Source organism: Athene noctua, chromosome 18 (genome assembly GCF_965140245.1).
Source record: "Athene noctua chromosome 18, bAthNoc1.hap1.1, whole genome shotgun sequence".
NCBI lineage: Eukaryota > Metazoa > Chordata > Aves > Strigiformes > Strigidae > Athene > Athene noctua.
This window is the reverse complement of record NC_134054.1, coordinates 14793160-14811805: the sequence shown is the minus strand read 5'-3', so window position 1 is coordinate 14811805 and position 18646 is coordinate 14793160. Positions and strand designations below refer to the sequence as shown.

The window sequence follows — 18646 nt, the reverse complement described above, 5'->3', positions numbered from 1 at the left end:
AATCTAGATTTAATCCAGCTGTGAGGAAGTGTAATCAACCATTAACTTAATCCTACAGCAAAGTAGCTTCTAAAATTCACTGGGTAAGACAGGTTAATATTAAAAAGGTTTTGCTGTTAAAGAATGCAGTACTTCATTATTAAAAACAGTACTTCCCTCTGGTTCATTCAGGTGACAGTTATTGGCATTACATATATATGTCTGGATTTGAGTATGGACTATTTGTATTGTTCATTGGTTTTGTATCAGGAGAGTGCTCAGAGGCCTGATCTTCAGTAAGAATCTGTTTCACAACAAAATCCTACTAACTTTTATCAGCAAATACTTTCACAGGAGTAACACTGTAACTTTTCCTCAGATACTGGTGGTTTTTTTTCCTCCTTAATGTTATTAAGACTAGTATGCTTCAGTTCTTTTGATGAAACCATTGCATGCTGCAGGCAGAGGGACAACAGAAAATTAGATGAGATCTGTATGTACACAATCTACAAAAATATGCAGTCTACAAAAAAACCCCCATCTTTTTTTAAGATAGTGCTCTTTGTTAATCTCATTTTGGGAAAATTCTTGACTCAAAATGCATAGGTAAGATCTTGGTCTAAGAAATATAAGCATAATGGACAAATAGGAATGTGGAAAAAGAGGAAATTGTGTGTATCATTCTAAAGTGTTAAGCCCTAGTCTACTGTTTGCTGTGACCAGTCCAGGATACTTGGGGTGGGATGTGGAATGGGATAGGAATTCATTTGGTACATAGGAAGAAACTGTCTAGTCCTGATCTCACAAGTAGACAGAACATTTAGTTTAATTACAGTCCTCATCTTTGTTCAAAGCTGCAAGTGTTACAGGCACAAAGGCAATGTAGAGCTGCTTGTATTCCCCATAATCCTTAAGGAAAGGATAAGTCAGTTATTCACAGTATTTTGAGGTCATGTGCAGATTTTTTTCTTAGCAGACCCCAAACAGCAAATGTTTCTCTGCTCATGGCTGAGAAATTTTAAGTTTGTCCGATGTTGTCAGCCACCGGATCTTATGCCACATTTTTCAGCAAAACTGAATCATCTTTTGCTACTTAAAAAGTGTAAATACTAAAATCTAGATACGCTTCTTCATTGGAATCAGTTTTCTGGTGAAAGGCTTTAAACTGCTGAAACAGTAGTAGATGAAGAGTCAGAAGAGCAAGAGCTATCCTCCTTTCTTACTGCTCCGAAGCATTCATCTAGGGATAGTGGGGAAAGTTGCCCGCTGGAATGTTGCTGAGATGATGAAGCAAGTATTGAGATCATTCAAGGAACAAAGAACATATAATTAGAGGTAAGTAGCTTTTTACTCTGCCTCTGACTTTGCCTACTTTCTCAGACAAATGCAGGTCTGCTGATCTCGCAGGCTGTATCACTAACAAGAAAACTTTCAAGAGCCCTGACTTTTGTAGTAGATGCGCCTTTTTCCTACCTGCGCAAAGATGAGCTCTATTCCAGAAGCATTGATAAGCATGCTAAAAGAATGTATTCCAAAGCCATTACTTCTCATATGCAGTGCCTCTGCTGTGGTCAAAGTTGTTTACTCTTCAAATATTGGTGGGTCACCTTCCTTCAACAGGTCCAGCAGAAGGGGACGCCAGCTCTGCAACTCGGGTCATGCCTCTTTTCCCCCACGGCGAATGGCCCAACTCCTGTCTTTGAGACTCAGAGTACCAGAGGCAATCATAAACTCTTTGTTTTTCTATCACAAGGATGTGCTGACCGCACACTAATAAATTCTGTCGTTCATTCCTGTAGCAGCATATTGCTTAATCTGGCCAACAGGGTAGCAAAGTATTTGATTGCGCCTTAAGTCTTACCAATTTCACCCAAAAAATGGTGATCACATGTTTATTCACACAGGGGTTTTTATGTAAACTAGACCTATGATCTTTCCATTGTAAGTATACGGAGAACTTTGGAAGCTGAGCTTAGTGATATTTCTCCAAAATTCCTCAGCAGAGATACATAGAATTGGGTACAAATAGATGTGAGCCTTCTAGAGGCATGTATACAAAACGTAACTCATGTTACACTGAAGAGACTGTAATTTTGATTCACTTGCATATAGCCTTGAGATTATACCTTGAGGAGCCAGTCTTCGCTGGGGTACCATAGGATCCAAAAAACCTCACCACGTATGCATTTTTATACTATGTTTTCTTAGGAGCTTTCAAGTTCTAAAGAGCATCGCTTGATGATAGCTTGCTGGCAGGCCAGTACTCAGAATGCTTAGGACTACATACGTCATAGCAATTCATAAAACTTTACCTGCAAACAAAACCTGGAGCACTCTTCAGAGGACAAGAACAATAATTTCTACAGGGAATATCACAAAATTAATAGCTATTATTTTAAAATAGCTCATGCTTTAAAATAGTATTTACAGCAGGAGTCCATTTCCATTCTGAAACTGGCCAAACTATGAGTCATGGCAAAAGCAGTCCCCTTGCCCACATTAAAATCTGTCTGCCTGTCAGCTCGGTGTCACCACTTGCTGCCTTCTCTGTAAGCACTCTGCTTCTGTACAGCTATCTGAGCATGTGCAAATGAAGCTAAATTTCAAAATCTGGTTGTTAAAAGCTGTTTTTTCTATGCTTATTTTTTCACACCCACAGTTTTTGACAACCAAATAAATATTTATTCACTACATTTGCAACAGTTTACTAGAAAAGCAAAAAAAAAAAAAATCTAACTGTACACATAACATTAAAGTGCAGAACAGGAAACAAAAAGTCACCCCACTTGCACAAAACAGAATTGTACTCCCATAATCTTGAAGACAAGTGTGGTAGAGATGATGTCGGTCTACAGGCACATACAGAATTCAGTACTTAAGCTGCAACATGTAAGAGTTTGTGTTCTGAAAGCCCTCTAGCTATGATTGCCTACCAAACTGAAGCTTTTCTTTGGGGCATAATGAAGATTCATGCATGAGTGTATTTTGAAGTTTGCTTGGTTAGGGGAATGTTTGAATTTATTTTTTAGAGAATGATTTTACATTGTTTAACATGTTTGTTTGGATGGGATTTAATATTAACAAGCACAAGATCTGTCCAGTCCTTCACACCTTACCTCCATTACTGTCTCAAGTCTCACCTTAAGGGAACTAGCTACTTTAGCAGCAAGTACTGCTGAAGGCTTGCTGGAGAAAAATAAAATCTAGAGATTGTGACTTTAAACAGATCGCTGCATCACTTTAAGATTTTTAGTTCTGCTGAGAGCTAGGCTCCAAACAGCTACAAGATATTTTATTCAGAAATTTTAAAATTACATTTAAATTTAAAAACCAAACTGATCTTTGTATAAGAGGAGGAAAAAAATAGTTTTAACTCTGCGTTGCTCATTGTCTAGTAAACAGGCAAACCATCTGTTCTACTCTACTGGGTATTTTGCATGTTTGGTATAGATTGATACATACATATACAAATATATATATGTACACACATATACACCTCTATATATTCTCTGTGTGTTAGAGGCATTTATACACACACTGTCTCCTTGCATTAAGAAATTAAGGGCCTAAGATCCATTACATGATCAAACATACAATATATTAACCATAAGTCCTATAGTACACAATTTATAGAATGTACAAAGATCTAAAAAGCTTTTAATTATGCTACCCTGTACACTAAAACACCGTTTGTTATTTGCAGAGACATAATCTATGAACACTATCTTTCAACTGTTTTATAGTGCTATACTTGGAATTTTTGGACTTGTTTTTTTCTTTCCCTCATGGACTTCACAGATTCATGAACTATGTGTCTAAAGAAGTTACATTTGTTCCAATAGTGTGTGATGTAAGAGCAAATTATAATGTTGTCTTTGGGATGCTTGGCAATTCAGTTGTACAATTACCTGCCTTCCCTTTCCTCTTTTCTTTTTTTCAAATCACAAAATTTTAACCAGATGAAGGTTGAGCAAAGGTTCATCCAGATAATGTTGCACTGAACTGCTCTACTTGTGTCCCTGGGCACTTAGCATCTCTTTAGCAGTGGTCCATGACTCCCAACGGTGCACATCCTCAAAATACATGAAAGAGCACATCTCACAAACTGCTCTTAAGGAGATCGCAGTGGTGTTGAGCCTGAAGAAATACTTCACCAAAATACCTGGAGTTTAAAAGCAATTATTTGTGAATTTACAAAGGCAGAGTTAAATACAAAGCCAGGCTAGTCTTGCCAAGAGAAAGGGTTCCAATACAATCCTCCTCCCATATGTAACAGCTCAGCTGGTGTTCTAAGACCATGCGGGGAACCTAAGGACTTGCTGCTTGCTTGCTTTTTTTTTTTTTTTTTTTTTTTTTTTTAAAACATCTTGGGGTAGGGAAGAGGGAGGCCTATAAAATAGGAGCTCGGTTTAAAGGCCTTTGTTTTGTGGCCATGTCCATAGGAGCAGCTGGGTACATGCCTCAGCACAGCCTACCATACTGGCCCACAGTTGTCCAGGCTAGGGATCTGGCATGCGTGGAGATTTCCTTCCTATCAGTATAATCAAGCTCTTTCCAAGGAAATAAAGGCAGCCAAATGAAAAAAGGACTGGAGGGCTAGCACACACCCGGATATCATCCCTGAATGGGACAGAATGGAAGCAGGGAGCTTAACTGGCTCCAGAACTCAGAAGTATTCTCAAGCCTGCCAGTTTTGATGTTGCTGAGATCTGAATTAGGAGCTTCTCATCTCCGTTGGTGCATCTTGTAAATAATTAAAACAGTGGAAGATTTTATAGCCTGTGTGAAACTGCTTAGCTCATTAAATTCCAACCCTTATTTCTCACGCTGATAAAAGAGTCCTGTGATTTGACTTCTCTCATGCAATAAGCATCTCTCACAAATACAGCAATCCATTGGTAGGTCTGTGCTGAAAAGAGCACAAGAGCACTGGCAGTCATACTCGGACTAGTTCATCTTTGAGTCAAGTAAAAGAACTTGTACAGGCCAATGAGGCACTTCCTGTGAACACCAGATTTACTTTAGAAGGTGCCTTGTTGAAATGTGTTTTCCTTATCTTAGTAACACCCTCTTCTACCCCAATCACATAAAAATTGTAACATAACACTTCTTGTTTCCAGCTTAACCATAAAGGTATTATGTATGGAAAATGAAACATAGTCTGGAAAGTCAATAAGATAAGCCCAAATTTTTGAGATAATTTGCAGAATGTACAGAAACGTAAAATTGTGACAAAACCTGAGGTCAAAGGAATAACCGTTTAGTTTTGTGATAACAGTATAGCATTATCTAGCAAAGAAATCTGGTGATCAAAACCAGCAGTAAGACAAAAATGGCTATTTGAGAATCCCAGTTCACCTTCGGGAAGGTTTCTGGTTTTTCCTTTTTGAAACAGAACAGGGAACTCCAATCTGAAAGCTCTATCAGGCTTTCATGTATCTTCTGAAGCAGCTTCTGGGGACACCATAAACTGATCTGTGGATTCCATTTTCCTCTTGCCCTTTCCTGAGGTGACCTTCTGGAGCTAGCAGTGTTGTGTTCCAAGTACTGATTTAGACTTTAGCAAACCGGAGCTAAGTTCAGTTACTAAGCTCTTATAACTAGGTCATGCCAGTGCAATTCCTGCTACTAAATTAATAAAAAGTTATTAAACAGTTTATTCAGTGCAGCATCTCTTTTTAAAATCACTCAAAAAAACCCCCCATCACGATCCTACCTTTTAAATTTCTGTTCAAGGTTGTCGTAACAGTGCAAAACCATTTTGACGAAACTACCTGAATGGAAGCTGGTATCAGAAATAGTTCTGTTAGAGAATGGTTCATGGGTTTGGCACTTTGTTGGATTTACTGTACGTTCCTGTTAAAATGGTCGAGTATAAATAGCTAATGATTTTATTTTTTAAAGGGATACAGGGTTTTAATGGATATGGGTCTTTTAGTTTTCAGTTATTAAGTGGAATAATTTTGGCACCTGAAAGCCGGTATTCCTTTGTTGCCAACAAAACTGAATCTGTTACAATTAGTCTGTTTTGAAGACTGTTATGGCAGTCACAAAGCTCAGCTTTTTATACATGTATTGGAAAGGTGGGTTGCAGAACCATCATTTTATATAAAAGATTACATTTCTTGAGTGTGTTTGGGTGGGGAAAAAAATAAGCCTTTCTTTTACTTTACCTTCCTTTTCTATTCAGCATCCTCACAATGAATCTTTTCCCTTTCCACGTTTCTTCAAATTTTCTGTCACTGCCTTGTCTGAGGTGTTTCTGTTTCTTCTCCTACCCCCATAACAATGTCAGAGGACATTGAAAAGACTGGCCAGAGACTCCCTGTTGTTTGTGCAATGAGTAGCAAATCCAACCCCATTCTTGATGGGTCTTTATGCATTGCTGCCATAAATATGATCATCAATTCTATCATGTTTCCTCAATCAGCAAAAATGGCACCTTGAACTTCCATAGATTAAGTAGAAGGGTAGGGGAGTGGGTTAAATGAAGAAAACCAAAACAAATCAAAAACCAAACACAAAAACAAAATAAAAAAAGACCTTCCTGTGTTGCTAACATCGCATTTTAAAGATGACTAACATGATTGAAAATAGTCCAGTCCCTTCACAGGTCATCTGAAACTTACACTGTTTCTCTTATATACAAAATGGACACTCTTTCACAAGGTTCTGCTAAACTAGTATATGTCTTCTCCATGTTACTTGTAATATTTTTCAGTGCTGCAGGGAAACTACTGGAAACCTTGTATGTAAATGTAGTCTAACTTTGTTTACGGCCTGTCAGGATCAGTTCTGCTCATTTCCTCTTCTTTTAGTACCTCCTCGGACTACCACTTGTGTGATCTGCCGAGGACAATATCTGTAATGTGCCTTCTTTCCACATACAGTATTTTCAGAGGGTAATTACAAAGATTACAGGTTTAGACAAAACTCAGAAATAACATTTACATAAAACAAAGTAACAAATAATATCAAAATTAAATTAGGGCTGAGCCAATTAATCTAGAAAAAAAGGTAAGAAGTTCAAAAACCTAATGGAGACCTTTAAGTTCCTGAGTTTTTTCTCCATCTCAAACTCTTTTCCCCTTCACAAAGATCACAGAAAGGGAAATAAATTATATTTAGCTGCACAACACAGTGATTTCACCAATATTGTCTGAAAACATACAAATAATTCCACTTTTCTTAAAATATAGTCTTCCTATATCTCTTCCAACAGAGCAGCTTCTGGTGATGCATAACAAGACTCGTGTTTATAAAAGCTTTTTAGTTTACATAAAAAGTATAACCACAACGCTCCGCCTTTTACTGATAAAGCTAATTTTCCGATAAAAGGTTTTCTAGCTAATCAGCTTCCAGAGAGACCTGATGAGCTGACTGGCCTCCAGTTAATAAAGCAGATGGCCCAGCCCTAAACTAACTCTATTTCTAAAATAAATAGTGTTGAAAATCTTTCTTTTCTAAACACTGTGTTGGTTTTCTGTCATGCTCACACACACGTTTCTGGGTTAGTTACAACTTCGCCATTTTTTTCAGGCTCATCTTTCAGAAACTGCTCCACTTCAATAGAGTCCACCTTGGCATCCTCAGGAGTTTTGTCTTCAGATTTGTTTAATTCCTCTCTTTCTGCTGCTTCTTCTTTTGTATGTGGTTCTTCTGATTTTTTCTTAATGCAGAAGAAATTTCCCAAGGCCAATACAAGTGCTGAGGTGGTAACTTCAATTCCAGCAATAATAAAAACAAACATGTACCTCCCTGTTGCATCCAAGAGTTTTCCTGAAAAAGACAATATTTCAGGTAATTAACAAAAGTGATTATCTTGCAATGAATTTTTTTCAGCTTTTTTAAACATTTAAATGACTCCTGCTAGAAGCACCGTGACTATCTAAGCAAGTTTTTTGAAATAGCATTTTAACAAGTTTATAACAAAATACTTCTTAATTATTTCAATTCAGTTTAACATTCACTGACATCACATCCCAAAACACATACTCCCCTGCACACACAGAGTCATGCAATTCAACTGGAATAAAACCAGCCTAGCCTTCACGTGCAAGAGATGAGACAAGTGCCATGCCTTTCAGATCAAAACAGGTGCATCATGGCCAGGATCGGCATCATCAGCTTCCTCTCACTCCCAATCTCATTTCCTTTCCTACACAGGGTGTGCACTGTCTGCTTAAAATGCAAATCTTACTTAACAGTCAGTCTGTAGTAACTGACTGATTCTGATGCTTTAGTCAAGTTAAAATTTTTACAGGACTTAATGGAGGTGAAAGAAGTGCCTCTCCAAACCTGAAGGTCAGAGTAAGTCGTGCATAGTAGTCTTTTCTACACGAGGGGTTCTGTCACAGTAAAGATTCAGGATGCTTTTTCGTGTCTGATATAAACAGTACACATTTTATGGCAGTAAACTGTTGGGGGGGCAGGGGGGTGTTCAGTTCAGGGTCTGTAAAAGGTATGTTCTTTGATTAGTAATTAATTTACAATTTTGAATTCAAATTAATGAATCTGAATATACTGGCCCTTATTCTTGGTTGTGAGACATGCAACAGAATCAGTCTACCTTTCTTAAAACAGTCCAGTTCTGTAGTTCTTGTGAGATTTTTTTTTTTCTCCTTATGATGTTTCTTTCCTCCTCCAAATCTACCATGGGTATAGAGAATCTATCCTAGTACTTTCCAAAGAAAATTGACAGGTTTCTCCTGTCTCCAAATACTCCAAAGACGTCTGAACTTCACAGAAGTTATTCACTGTGTGTAAGGCTCATCTCATACAACATTAGCCATCTACTGATAAGAGGTGAAATGTAGGCTTTCAGTGGAGAAAGAGCAGCATCTCCATGTGGCAATTCAACCAGTCCTGAAATAGATCCAAGAAGGGAAACATTCATCCCACCCTGTCTTGGACTATTTCAGATTGTAACTGCAGAAAGTCGGTGAAGCATGTGCAACACTAGCACAACATGCACTTCTCGAGTGACTCATTTTGTCTTTTTCTCTGCTCCCTCACAAAATTTGTGTAAATGGATGCAATGCAAATGAGCTTGAATTCTGAACTACATGGAATACTTACCTGCTGATGGTGGACCAATTAGAACAGCCATAGCTTCTGCCAGGAGCACTAAACCGATAGCACTGGAAAACTTCTGAGTACCAACAATCGCCATGAGAACTTCAAACTGAAGAGCACCTACCATTCCATAAGAAATGCCAAAGAAAATGCAAAAGACCACCAGGCCACCATAATCAACAGACATAGAACCCATAAGATCTGTAAAGCCATTGAAAATCATAGCAAAACTGAAGAGGTAGACACAGCGTGGTCTAACCCACTTGAGACCAGCTACCATTCCACAAATAGGCCGAGCAAAGATATCAATGAATCCCAGAATAGTTAGAAGGAAAGCTGCTTTGGTGTCATGATACTTTAAATCCTTGGCATAACTCACAACAAAAACCGGGGGAACAAAGAGCCCAAGCACCATGATGGATGCTGCTAGCGTGTAGATTACAAAACCACCATCTTTAAACACACTGAAATCCAGAAGTTTTTTCTTCACTTTCTTCTCAGCTGGTTCTTTGGTAGCTTCAGACTTGTTGGATGGCTCCAAAGGTCTCATTAATGCCCCACATACACAGCAGTTCAGCAGCATCCCACCCAGTATAAGGAATCCTCCTCTCCAACCATACTCGTGTTGTAGTATCTGCCCCAACGGTGAGAGAGCGCAAAGAAACACTGGACTCCCAGCAGCAGATAGTCCATTGGCCAGGGGCCGGCGTTTGTCAAAGTAACGATTTAACATGATGAGTGAAGGCTGAAAGTTTAGTGCCAGACCCAAACCTGTAACAGAAGGTACATAAAAATTAATACTGGCCTACAATAACACTATTAAAAAGATTTCTAATTAGTTTTTCTGATTCATGACCTAAGAGAAAAGAATTATATTCCAAATAGATGAATTCTAAGATAACATTTTTAAAAGCATTTCACCTCCATCATATTCTTGTCCTCTGTGGTTACACTTCTCTGATTACATCAGTGGCTATTAAATGTACCAGGAAAAAAAAAAAAAAAAAAAAAAGACGACAAATTTAATTCCACATTTGTATGCCATCTTTATAAGAGCTCATCTGGATGATCCTGATGATTTAGATATTTATTAGTTACACAAAACTTCCACCTGAAGCTAAGACATTAGCTAACTCATTTTCAACAATGCGCACTACTTACCAGTAATCACACCTGCAGTTAGATAGATCTGAACGATGCTCGTGCAGAAGGAGGCTATCACCATCCCCATTGAGGCAAAAAGGCCACCCACCAGCATGACAGGGCGACAGCCAAAGCGATTGACACATACACTACAGAGTGGACCTAGGCAAGAAGAGCAAGTTACATTTGCTGAGATAAACCATTTTTTCAATTGATTTTATGTTAGTTTGCATTTCTTATTTGGTGGACTTGGCAGTGCTAGGTTTATGGTTGGGAGTCGATCTTAAAGGTCTCTTCCAACCTAAATGATCCTGTGATTCTTTCAGTACTTTGTCAGGCCAATCTCTAAGAGTGTTCTTCCCTCTATAGTCAAACATTTAGTCTTTTTCATCTTCAGAGTGCCATACAATTTTTCATCATCTTTAGTACCTAATGAGTTACAGAGATTTGATTTTGTATGCAAGCTGGATGTGCTTAAGTAATTTCTGGCTTTATGTGACTAATAGTCATTCTTTGGAATGCCTTACTTGCACCCAAGTAATGATATACAGTCACAATTCATGCTGTAAATGGCTGTATGATTTACAAACATCATCGTATGATGCAATACTGTTTCAGAAACAGAGAACTACCTACCTGTTCCATAAAGCATGGCCAACAGAATGGAGGAAATCCATGCAGTGTCACTATATCCAATGCCAAATTCACGGATAAGTTCTTTAAAGAAGACACTAACTGCCTTTGGAAAGGCATAGGAGAATCCTGTGATGATAAAACAGCCAAAAAGGACGGCCCAGCCCCAACCTCCATCAGGGGCTTTAACACCAGATGGACCATCATCAGCTACTACAGCTCCCATGATGAAGCTCAAGAGTATTCCCTAAGAAACAAAAAACAATTACAGTCTATAGACATTGAGATAGTTACCTAACCAAGATCATCTAACCAAAAAAGGCAGAAATTATACTACAGTTAAACTTACAAATAAGATATGGGACTATTTTAAATAGAAATCTTGAAGATGCAGTGCAATTTTAACTATTCCTTGTTTGGGTTTAGTCCTTACAAAGCTTGCAAAAAGTACATTAAAATGAGATGCACACAGCTCATCCCCTCACAGCTCTCTCAAAGTCAAAACTGGATTTCACCAAATCCCTGTTTCATAGAAAAACTGAAGCCATTACCACAGTTCAGGGATGTATTTGACTTTCATAAATATGTAAGTGCTGCATTAAAGTCTGCAGGATTTTTTTTTTTTTTTTTACAAGACCTTGTTCCGTGAAGCTCCTGGACTATTCACTTTAGGAGACCTGGATGCAAAGTCATGGTGCATCACAAGTATTCTGTGCAACAGTGGACACCCAGGCTTTTTGTTCCCTACTGGGGACAGCAGTACAGCCCTGATGCACTGATATCTTGAAATGATAGATCCCTTTGAGCTTCTGATGAGCTATCAGATTTTACGCATCAAGTAAGTACCTAAGCTAAACTGCAGTGAAAATCTGCATGGGCAGTTTTTGTGCGCGATGGGAGTTAGTAACTGCTGCAATGCTCAGTATCACTGTCTGCCTGAAGCAAACGCTTTCCACTGTTATTACATTATCAGTAAAATTTTGTAATACTTCGTTCGATCTTTCACATCTTCCGTATGCAGCCATAAGCACCTCTGCATAGAAAAAAAAATATTTTCTCCTGAGAATGTTATGTACTAGACAGTAATGCTGCAAAGTTTTAAAAGAGAGCGATGAGGCCTGGGGGGAGAAGACACTGAAAAGGCAGATAAAGTGTCCCAGTATGTGAAGAGTGCAGGGAGGTACTCCATCACAGCAATCAGGTTTTTGTAGGGTCTGCATATTATAGAAAATGTTAAAGTGAGCTTCAAACAAGTTACACATTAAATCTTACATGTATAAAAATTGACCATTTCTTTAATGCAATTGATTACTCCTACTGAGTCAACGTTTCTCTATGATAGTACCTAAAAGAGGAGTGCAACCACAGCTGCACATCAGAGAAGATGTTCACTGTTAAAGAATGCTTCTGCTTTCACCAGCATAGGTCTGCACAGTGCTTGTTGTGCACTGGGAATGACGTAGCTCCATTTCAGAACCAGACTGTACGGCACAACAATCTAGCTGATGCGGACTTGTCTAGATAACTGAGGACCAAATGCATGTTTGTTAATAGGCCTGTATGAATGTACTTACTATGGCATTTAAACCAGCACTCTCACTTCTTGGAAGAAACAACTTTATATACACGATGCAGAAATAAACCTGGCCATGACTGTAGCTGTTCTGTTACCCTGGGCTGTACAAGAAGGACAGTAAGCCTCATACTACTAGCTTCACCTCTTGTTTTCTGTAAATCAAATATAAACAGAAGACAATTTGTCTTATGATCACACAACTGGAATGTAAAATGGTTAAACATGAAGCAAAACAGAATACCTCAATGAAACTGGGTATCTAGGGGCCTGCTACTACAGATGGCTGATCTGCTGACTGCTGCAAGAGTATGTAAAAACACATAGATAGCTTGTTAGACTGGGCAATTTCTGCACCAGGCTTTGGGCCGCTAAATGGAAGTCTTAAGATGCATCTCTAGCAATTCTCCTGACACTTTTTCCCAGTACTGTATGATACACGGTATCAAGCATTCTTCAAAAAAGGATTTTTTTTTTTTAAAGGAATAGCCAGACAGCACAGAGTAGGTGCACAAAGTGTAATACTTTGTGACACTGGTAGCTCTGTAATATTAATGATGACAGGAAAATTGCTGATTCAAGTACCTCTGCTCAGGTGCATAAAGAACAGGTATAAGATGCAAAACTGAAGGAGTCCAAGGGGCAGGAGGCATCGCCGCTCCCACTGCTTCCCAGCTGTCAGACAGAACGTGTAATTTGGAGTGAATGTTTAAAACCTTGGAGGAAGGGTTGTGTAATTTTTATTCTTTTGTATTAACCATCTAGTGGCAACACAAAGTCAGTAATAATACATGGGCATGCTTTGTTGAGAAGTAGCAGCCGGCAGTTTCCGCAGGCTGGACGGAAGGAGGGCGGGCGGGGACGCTCCTGGGCCGATCCCGTAGCAAAGCTGTTCTGGGGACATCTCTGCAGCCCGCGGGGCCGGGCCGGTAACAGGCACCCAAGGCGCCTCCAGAGGCAGGTGTCTTGCGACCGACGGCCGTTAAAGCTACCTGACCGCGCGCTCGGTGCTCCCGGGGCAGGGCTGTCCAGGCTTCCCCGCGTTTCTCCGGGGACGCGGGAAGTGAACGCGGCACCGGCGCACCGAGCCCGCGGCGTGCGCGGCCCGGAGCGAGCCGCTCCCGCCCCACGAGCCGCGAAGGATCGCCGCTCGCCGGGCCCCGCCGGCGGTGGCCCCGGGGCAGGGCGCGCTCTCCGCGGCCCCGCGTGACCCCGCCACGGCGGCAGCGCGAGCCAGGCCAGCAGGGAGCGCGCGCCCGCGGCCGCCGCACCGCGACGTGCAGGACGTGACCGGGCGGGGGGCGGGGCGCGCCGCGCCTGACGTCACCGCCGCAGGGGCCGCCCCGCGCAGCGCCCGCGCCGCGCGGGGTCCGGCTCGCTCGGCGGCGGGAACGCGCCCTCTGTGCCCGGGACCGGCCGCCTCTGCGGTCCCGAAAACGGTTTTGCGTTGTGTTGGGCTAAAGGAGCGAGACCCGCAGGGGCGGGGGAACCTGGCCCGCTCCCGGCGCTTTCATAAAAATAAGCCTATGAGGAGACAGTAACATCCATTTACTCTTCTCTACGTCACGCGCGTTATCACGTTTGACTAAAAATCACCTTAAACCAACATGCCAGACCTTCAAACACCATCCTTTAACGGCTGGGCTGCATATGCACGCGCATACATCGATCTTGTTCACCCGGTTTAGCCCATCGGTAGTTCATGTTAGCACATCAAAGCCAGAAGGCCATTAACCACAACTAAATGAGCTCTGCCTCTGTAAAACCAGCAGATGTCCGCTCCCTTCATCCTGCTGCGCTGCCCTTACCAGGCTGGACTGTATTCACCTCCTTAAGAACTAAGAAGGAAGCAGTGGGGAAGTTCCCGTGTGAAAGGGGCATGCTAGGGCTACCGTTAGAAGAGGTGGGCTTGTAGTTGATTGCCCAGGCAACATTTTTTACTTAGAATTTCACTTCAGTACTGGGATACTGCCAAAGCCCGATACAACTACTGCAACAGTTGGCTTCGCTTTCTGCTTTTGCTAGCTCAGCCCTGTTCAGAGGCAGAGGATTACATTTAACTGGCTGCCGCTCAGCCTCAGTATCTCCGCGACAGACTCAATGGTATTGTTGGTATTTATTCCCGATTCCTCCTATCATGCCTGGGTTCTGGCTTTGGTAACGTGTAAATCAAAGGGAGCAAATGTAGTTAAACCTGTGGTGGTTCATGCTCCTGAGGTAATCCTCCTGTTGCCATGGAAACTAATACAGGATCAGTTAGAAGGAAATACTAGGTGATTGTAGGTAGCGCTGTGGGTGGTGTCTTTGGTGTGATGGTGCAGTGTACAGGAAAGGAGAGCATTTGTATTATGAAAAGGAGCAGCCAGAAACGTCAAGAACCTGGTTAGCCAATACCCTTACTGGCCCCGTAGCAGTAGTTTATGGTCAGCAGTATGGGTAGGAAGGACATTTGTGAGTACATAGGCTGACCTATATAGCTCGAGAACATCCTCTGAATTAATTTAACTATGACAGAAATCTACCCAACCTTGAATTTCTAGACTGAATAAATAACGGTTATCAAAAATAAAATGAACTTCCATGTAGGGAACCCAGTTCAGACTGGAATTCAGTCTGGAACCCAGGTTGAGAACTGTACAATTACCAAATGAGGAAGATGGTCTAAGCTGAGCAATGTAAAGATCCTCCTTCAGGTTCTTATCTGTGAAACGAAGGGAATAATCATTCTCTCTTCATAGGGTGCTGGGAGTATGGGTACGCTGAAAGCCATAGACTGCTCACTGTGTTAGTATGAGTCATAAACCTCCTGTATTTGCCCAAGGGTATTAAAATCTAAGCAGACTAAACAAAAGATGTATGTTATCCTTGGTTTTGAGTGAAGAATCCTAACACTAACCAACCCTACTGAAATTTTGCAGGAAATGACCCCTGCAAAAATAATTCTGTTTTAATATCCTCCAGGCCCTGATGATAGCCCTCTACGTATAAAACAAGTACCCTTTGCATTGACACCACTGACATCTGCCTATTCAGCATGACTTTAACTTCCTGATCCTCCAAAGCACTAAAGCATAGATCTTTAATTGGAATTTTATTTATTACAACTCATTCTTAGGTACTTCATACAAGCCATTTTGATGGGCCACTGGTATGACACCGTAGTGCATTTCTTGTGGCTTACCTGCTTAAATATCAGCCAACTGAAGCATACATTAATTTCCAAGGGCTGCTGCAAACTCCTGTTCCCTACAAAATCATCACCGGATTTACCAATGGCTGCCCTGACCTCCTGCCCTCCCTGCAAGGCCCCACAAGCAGCTTTTACTCTCCCGTTTTGGCCTCCTGTTTTACCAGAGGCAGTTCCGCTGCATCTGCCTTTCTTAAGGGTTTCCCAGCATTCATCATTTTCTCATCTCTCTCTCAAACCTCCTAGAATAAACCATATAGTAATTCTGTGCTGTCTGTAGCTGTAGGTGATGTTCCATACCAACATTTACTATTAATCAATCTCCAGTCCCCAGCTAGCCTCAAACCATTTTAGTGTTCACTGCCACAGCACAGGAAGTAACATACATCACAAGTTACTAGCAGACTGCAATGTCACAGTAAATTCACACTCCCATTTTATGTGTAGCAAATAATACTAACCAGTGTAGATTCTATTATCTGGGTATACAGGGGAAGTTGTGCATTTTGATATATATATTTATAATGAAAATGTTAGAATCCTGTTCTTTACATCACCTGGGAAAACAAGATTATATTCTTCGTTTAGTTTCTTGGGGTTTTTTATTTTTCCTTAATGTTACCAACAAGTACACCAGGCCATAAGCAAAAGAATAAGCCACAGATATGCATATGAACTCCACGTTTAAAGAAGTATTAATGTGGCTTTCTTCTTAATAAGAAAGAAACAGCTCTTTTAATCTTGAGGTAATTACTTGCATAAATATTGTCTTTAATTACAAATACATCAGTAACTAACAGTTCAATCTTCTCAGCTACCATCTTTGAAGCAAATGTACTACTTCTATAACAACAGCACTGTCAACCTCCCTAGTTTTGCATCTGTATTGTATGCCCAGCTTCTGGAGAAGTGGACTTATTTTTCTGAAGCCTATGGGGTTTTTTTACACCACATTCACCTACCCGAAGTGCATTAACGGCAGCATCACAGTGGCACCTTAAGACCAGACAGCACATGCCCTTTCTGTGTGCACAGAAAAAGTGACAAACATGCCTTCAGTTGCACTTGAATTATCTGGCTGCTTGCCGTATGCTTTCAGAAATAGAAGTTGTGGTATCCCAACTTCAGCTGAACACTTACAATTCATTCTTCATGTATCATGAAAACTAATTTCAGCCCTGCATCTATGGTAGCTTTGCAATGTGTCAGAGCCTTAGAAAAACAGAAATTCTTGCCAGTTGTTTATAGTAGTGTCCTTATTTTGTCTAGTATAAAACCAAAAAGTGACAGAGCTAGGTAAACACTAATTAAGGGTCCAGGCCTGTCACCAGCTGGACATACATGCTTAGTTTTGCAGAATACCATGGAACTACTCTGATACACAAAGTGCTCCCATGCATGTGCCCTGCATCTCAAGCTACGTTAGGACATGTAGCTGAATATGGGGGGGAAGATCTGCCTAAGAGGTGACATTTTACACCACCACTTTGGACAATGCATCTTCGTAACACGGTGGCACACACCAAGATACATGAACTCCCACTTCAGTCACAGTTTAAAACGTCATCTTAGTATTTTTGTAATTTACCTTGAATTATACTTTCGACTGAACCACAACAGGTGTACTACACTCACAGATTGTTTTACAGTTTTAAACTGATGACTGCCACACCCTCAACAATCTACCGCTCCCTCTGAAATAAACATTGCAAAACTGTACACGACCTCACCCTGTGCCGTCCTGGACTAAACGGTTTTCCAGCTGCTTCACCCAAACAGCACACAAACCCGCCGGCCAAGAGCGCCTCTGCACAACCGGTGCTAAGGGCCCGCGCCAGTGAGGAAGTGGCATCGCTACATTTCAGTCTCGCCCTTGCGCGCTTTTTCTTTCCTCCACAGAACCGTTGAGAGTGGGGCCAGCCCAAGACCTTTCCACGTGCATTACGAGCAGTAGCAAAAAAAGGCCCTTTCCCAGCAGATGCGGAGGGGCTGCGACGGCCCGGCGCGGGGGAGGAGCGGGGTCGGAGAAACAATGGTGGCGGTCGCGGGCGCCGCCGCCGGCCACGGCCGCCCGCGCGGCGCTCCGGGGCGGGCACGTTGCCCGCGCCGCCCGGGGCCCAGACGGCTTCCGCCGGGCGGCCGCGCGGTGCCGCGCCCGAGCGCCTCGGCGTCCTCCGAGCGCTCGCAGCAGCGAGTAACGGCGCTCGCGCCGGGGCTGCGGCGATGCCCTTCCGAGGGGACGGTCCCTCAGAGCGGGTCTGAGCCGCCGCCGCGGCGACAAAGGGAACTCCGGCATTACCCCCACCCCCCACCCCGGGGCTCGGCGCTGAGGGGAAAGGCGAGCGGCAGCGAAGGGATAGCGGACGCGGGGCTGGACGCGAAGACCCTCGTCGCCCAGCACCGGTCTGAGGGCAGCGACGGCGAGAACAAAGCCCGAGCTGGCGGGCGCCTCAGAACCCGCCAGTGGGGCACTGGACGTGTGCTGGGGCCGGCGGCACCGCGCGCCGGGGCGTGACTCGGCCGCCGAAGGGGGAAGCCGGGGGCAGCGTTCCCGCAGCCACCGGGTGGACCTCGGTCGCCAGCACCGCTCAGCGCCCGGACAGCGCTGCCCGGCCGACGGCGGTGGGGGCGCCGGGCGACCCGTACGGCAGCGCGGGAAGCGCGCCCACCCGATCCCACGCGCGGGGAGAAACGCAGCCGGCGCGGGGGCGCCCAGGGGGGTGAGGACCGGCCGTGCCGCGCCCTCCCACCCGCCGGCGCCCCGCGCAGCCTCCGGGCGAAGGGTGAAGCCGCGCTCGCCCAGAGCTTCGGCCGCGCTCGAGCGCGTTCGCCGGCCCAGGCAAACCCCGCGCCCCCCACGGCGACCGCCCCGGGCGCCCGCCAAGCGCTCCGCGGCGCCACGCGCGACGGCTCCGCCTCCGTACCTGAGTCACGTCCGCGCCTCAGCGCGAGGTGCCCGCGCTCCCGGTGCCCGCGCTCCCGCCGCCCGCCTGCCCCGTGCGCGCGGGCAGACCCGCCCAGCCCGTCTGCGTCCCGCCGGTGCGGAGCGCGGCGGC

The 18646-nt window shown here is 43.2% G+C and overlaps 1 protein-coding gene across 2 annotated transcripts; it reads right to left on the bottom strand.

The window, feature by feature from the left end:
• Window positions 1-3703: 3703 nt before the first annotated feature.
• SLC16A3 (solute carrier family 16 member 3) lies at window positions 3704-18646 on the bottom strand. 2 transcript variants are annotated; one of them, XM_074922453.1, is made up of 6 exons: window positions 18515-18640; window positions 12989-13078; window positions 10834-11077; window positions 10216-10359; window positions 9058-9825; window positions 3704-7758 (listed from the first exon to the last, which is right to left on the bottom strand). In XM_074922453.1, the coding sequence occupies exons 3-6, from the start codon at window positions 11054-11056 to the stop codon at window positions 7472-7474; spliced, it is 1422 nt and encodes a 473-aa protein (XP_074778554.1). In that variant the 5' UTR covers window positions 11057-11077; window positions 12989-13078; window positions 18515-18640; the 3' UTR covers window positions 3704-7471. The 2 variants fall into 2 exon arrangements, with proteins under 2 accessions (XP_074778554.1, XP_074778553.1); XM_074922452.1 differs by lacking the exon at window positions 12989-13078 and having other exon boundaries at window positions 18515-18646.

What these genes read in the sequence shown, in the direction of transcription:
- SLC16A3 (XM_074922452.1), bottom strand. Translation starts at nt 11,056, where the DNA reads ATGGGAGCTGTAGTAGCTGATGATGGTCCATCTGGTGTTAAAGCCCCT. An exon ending in GGCCATGCTTTATGGAACAG is followed by an intron (nt 10,360 to 10,833) that starts GTAGGTAGTTCT and finishes CTTCTTGCCTAG; the next exon opens with GTCCACTCTGTAGTGTATGT. An exon ending in AATTGGTCCACCATCAGCAG is followed by an intron (nt 7,759 to 9,057) that starts GTAAGTATTCCA and finishes TGTCTTTTTCAG; the next exon opens with GAAAACTCTTGGATGCAACA.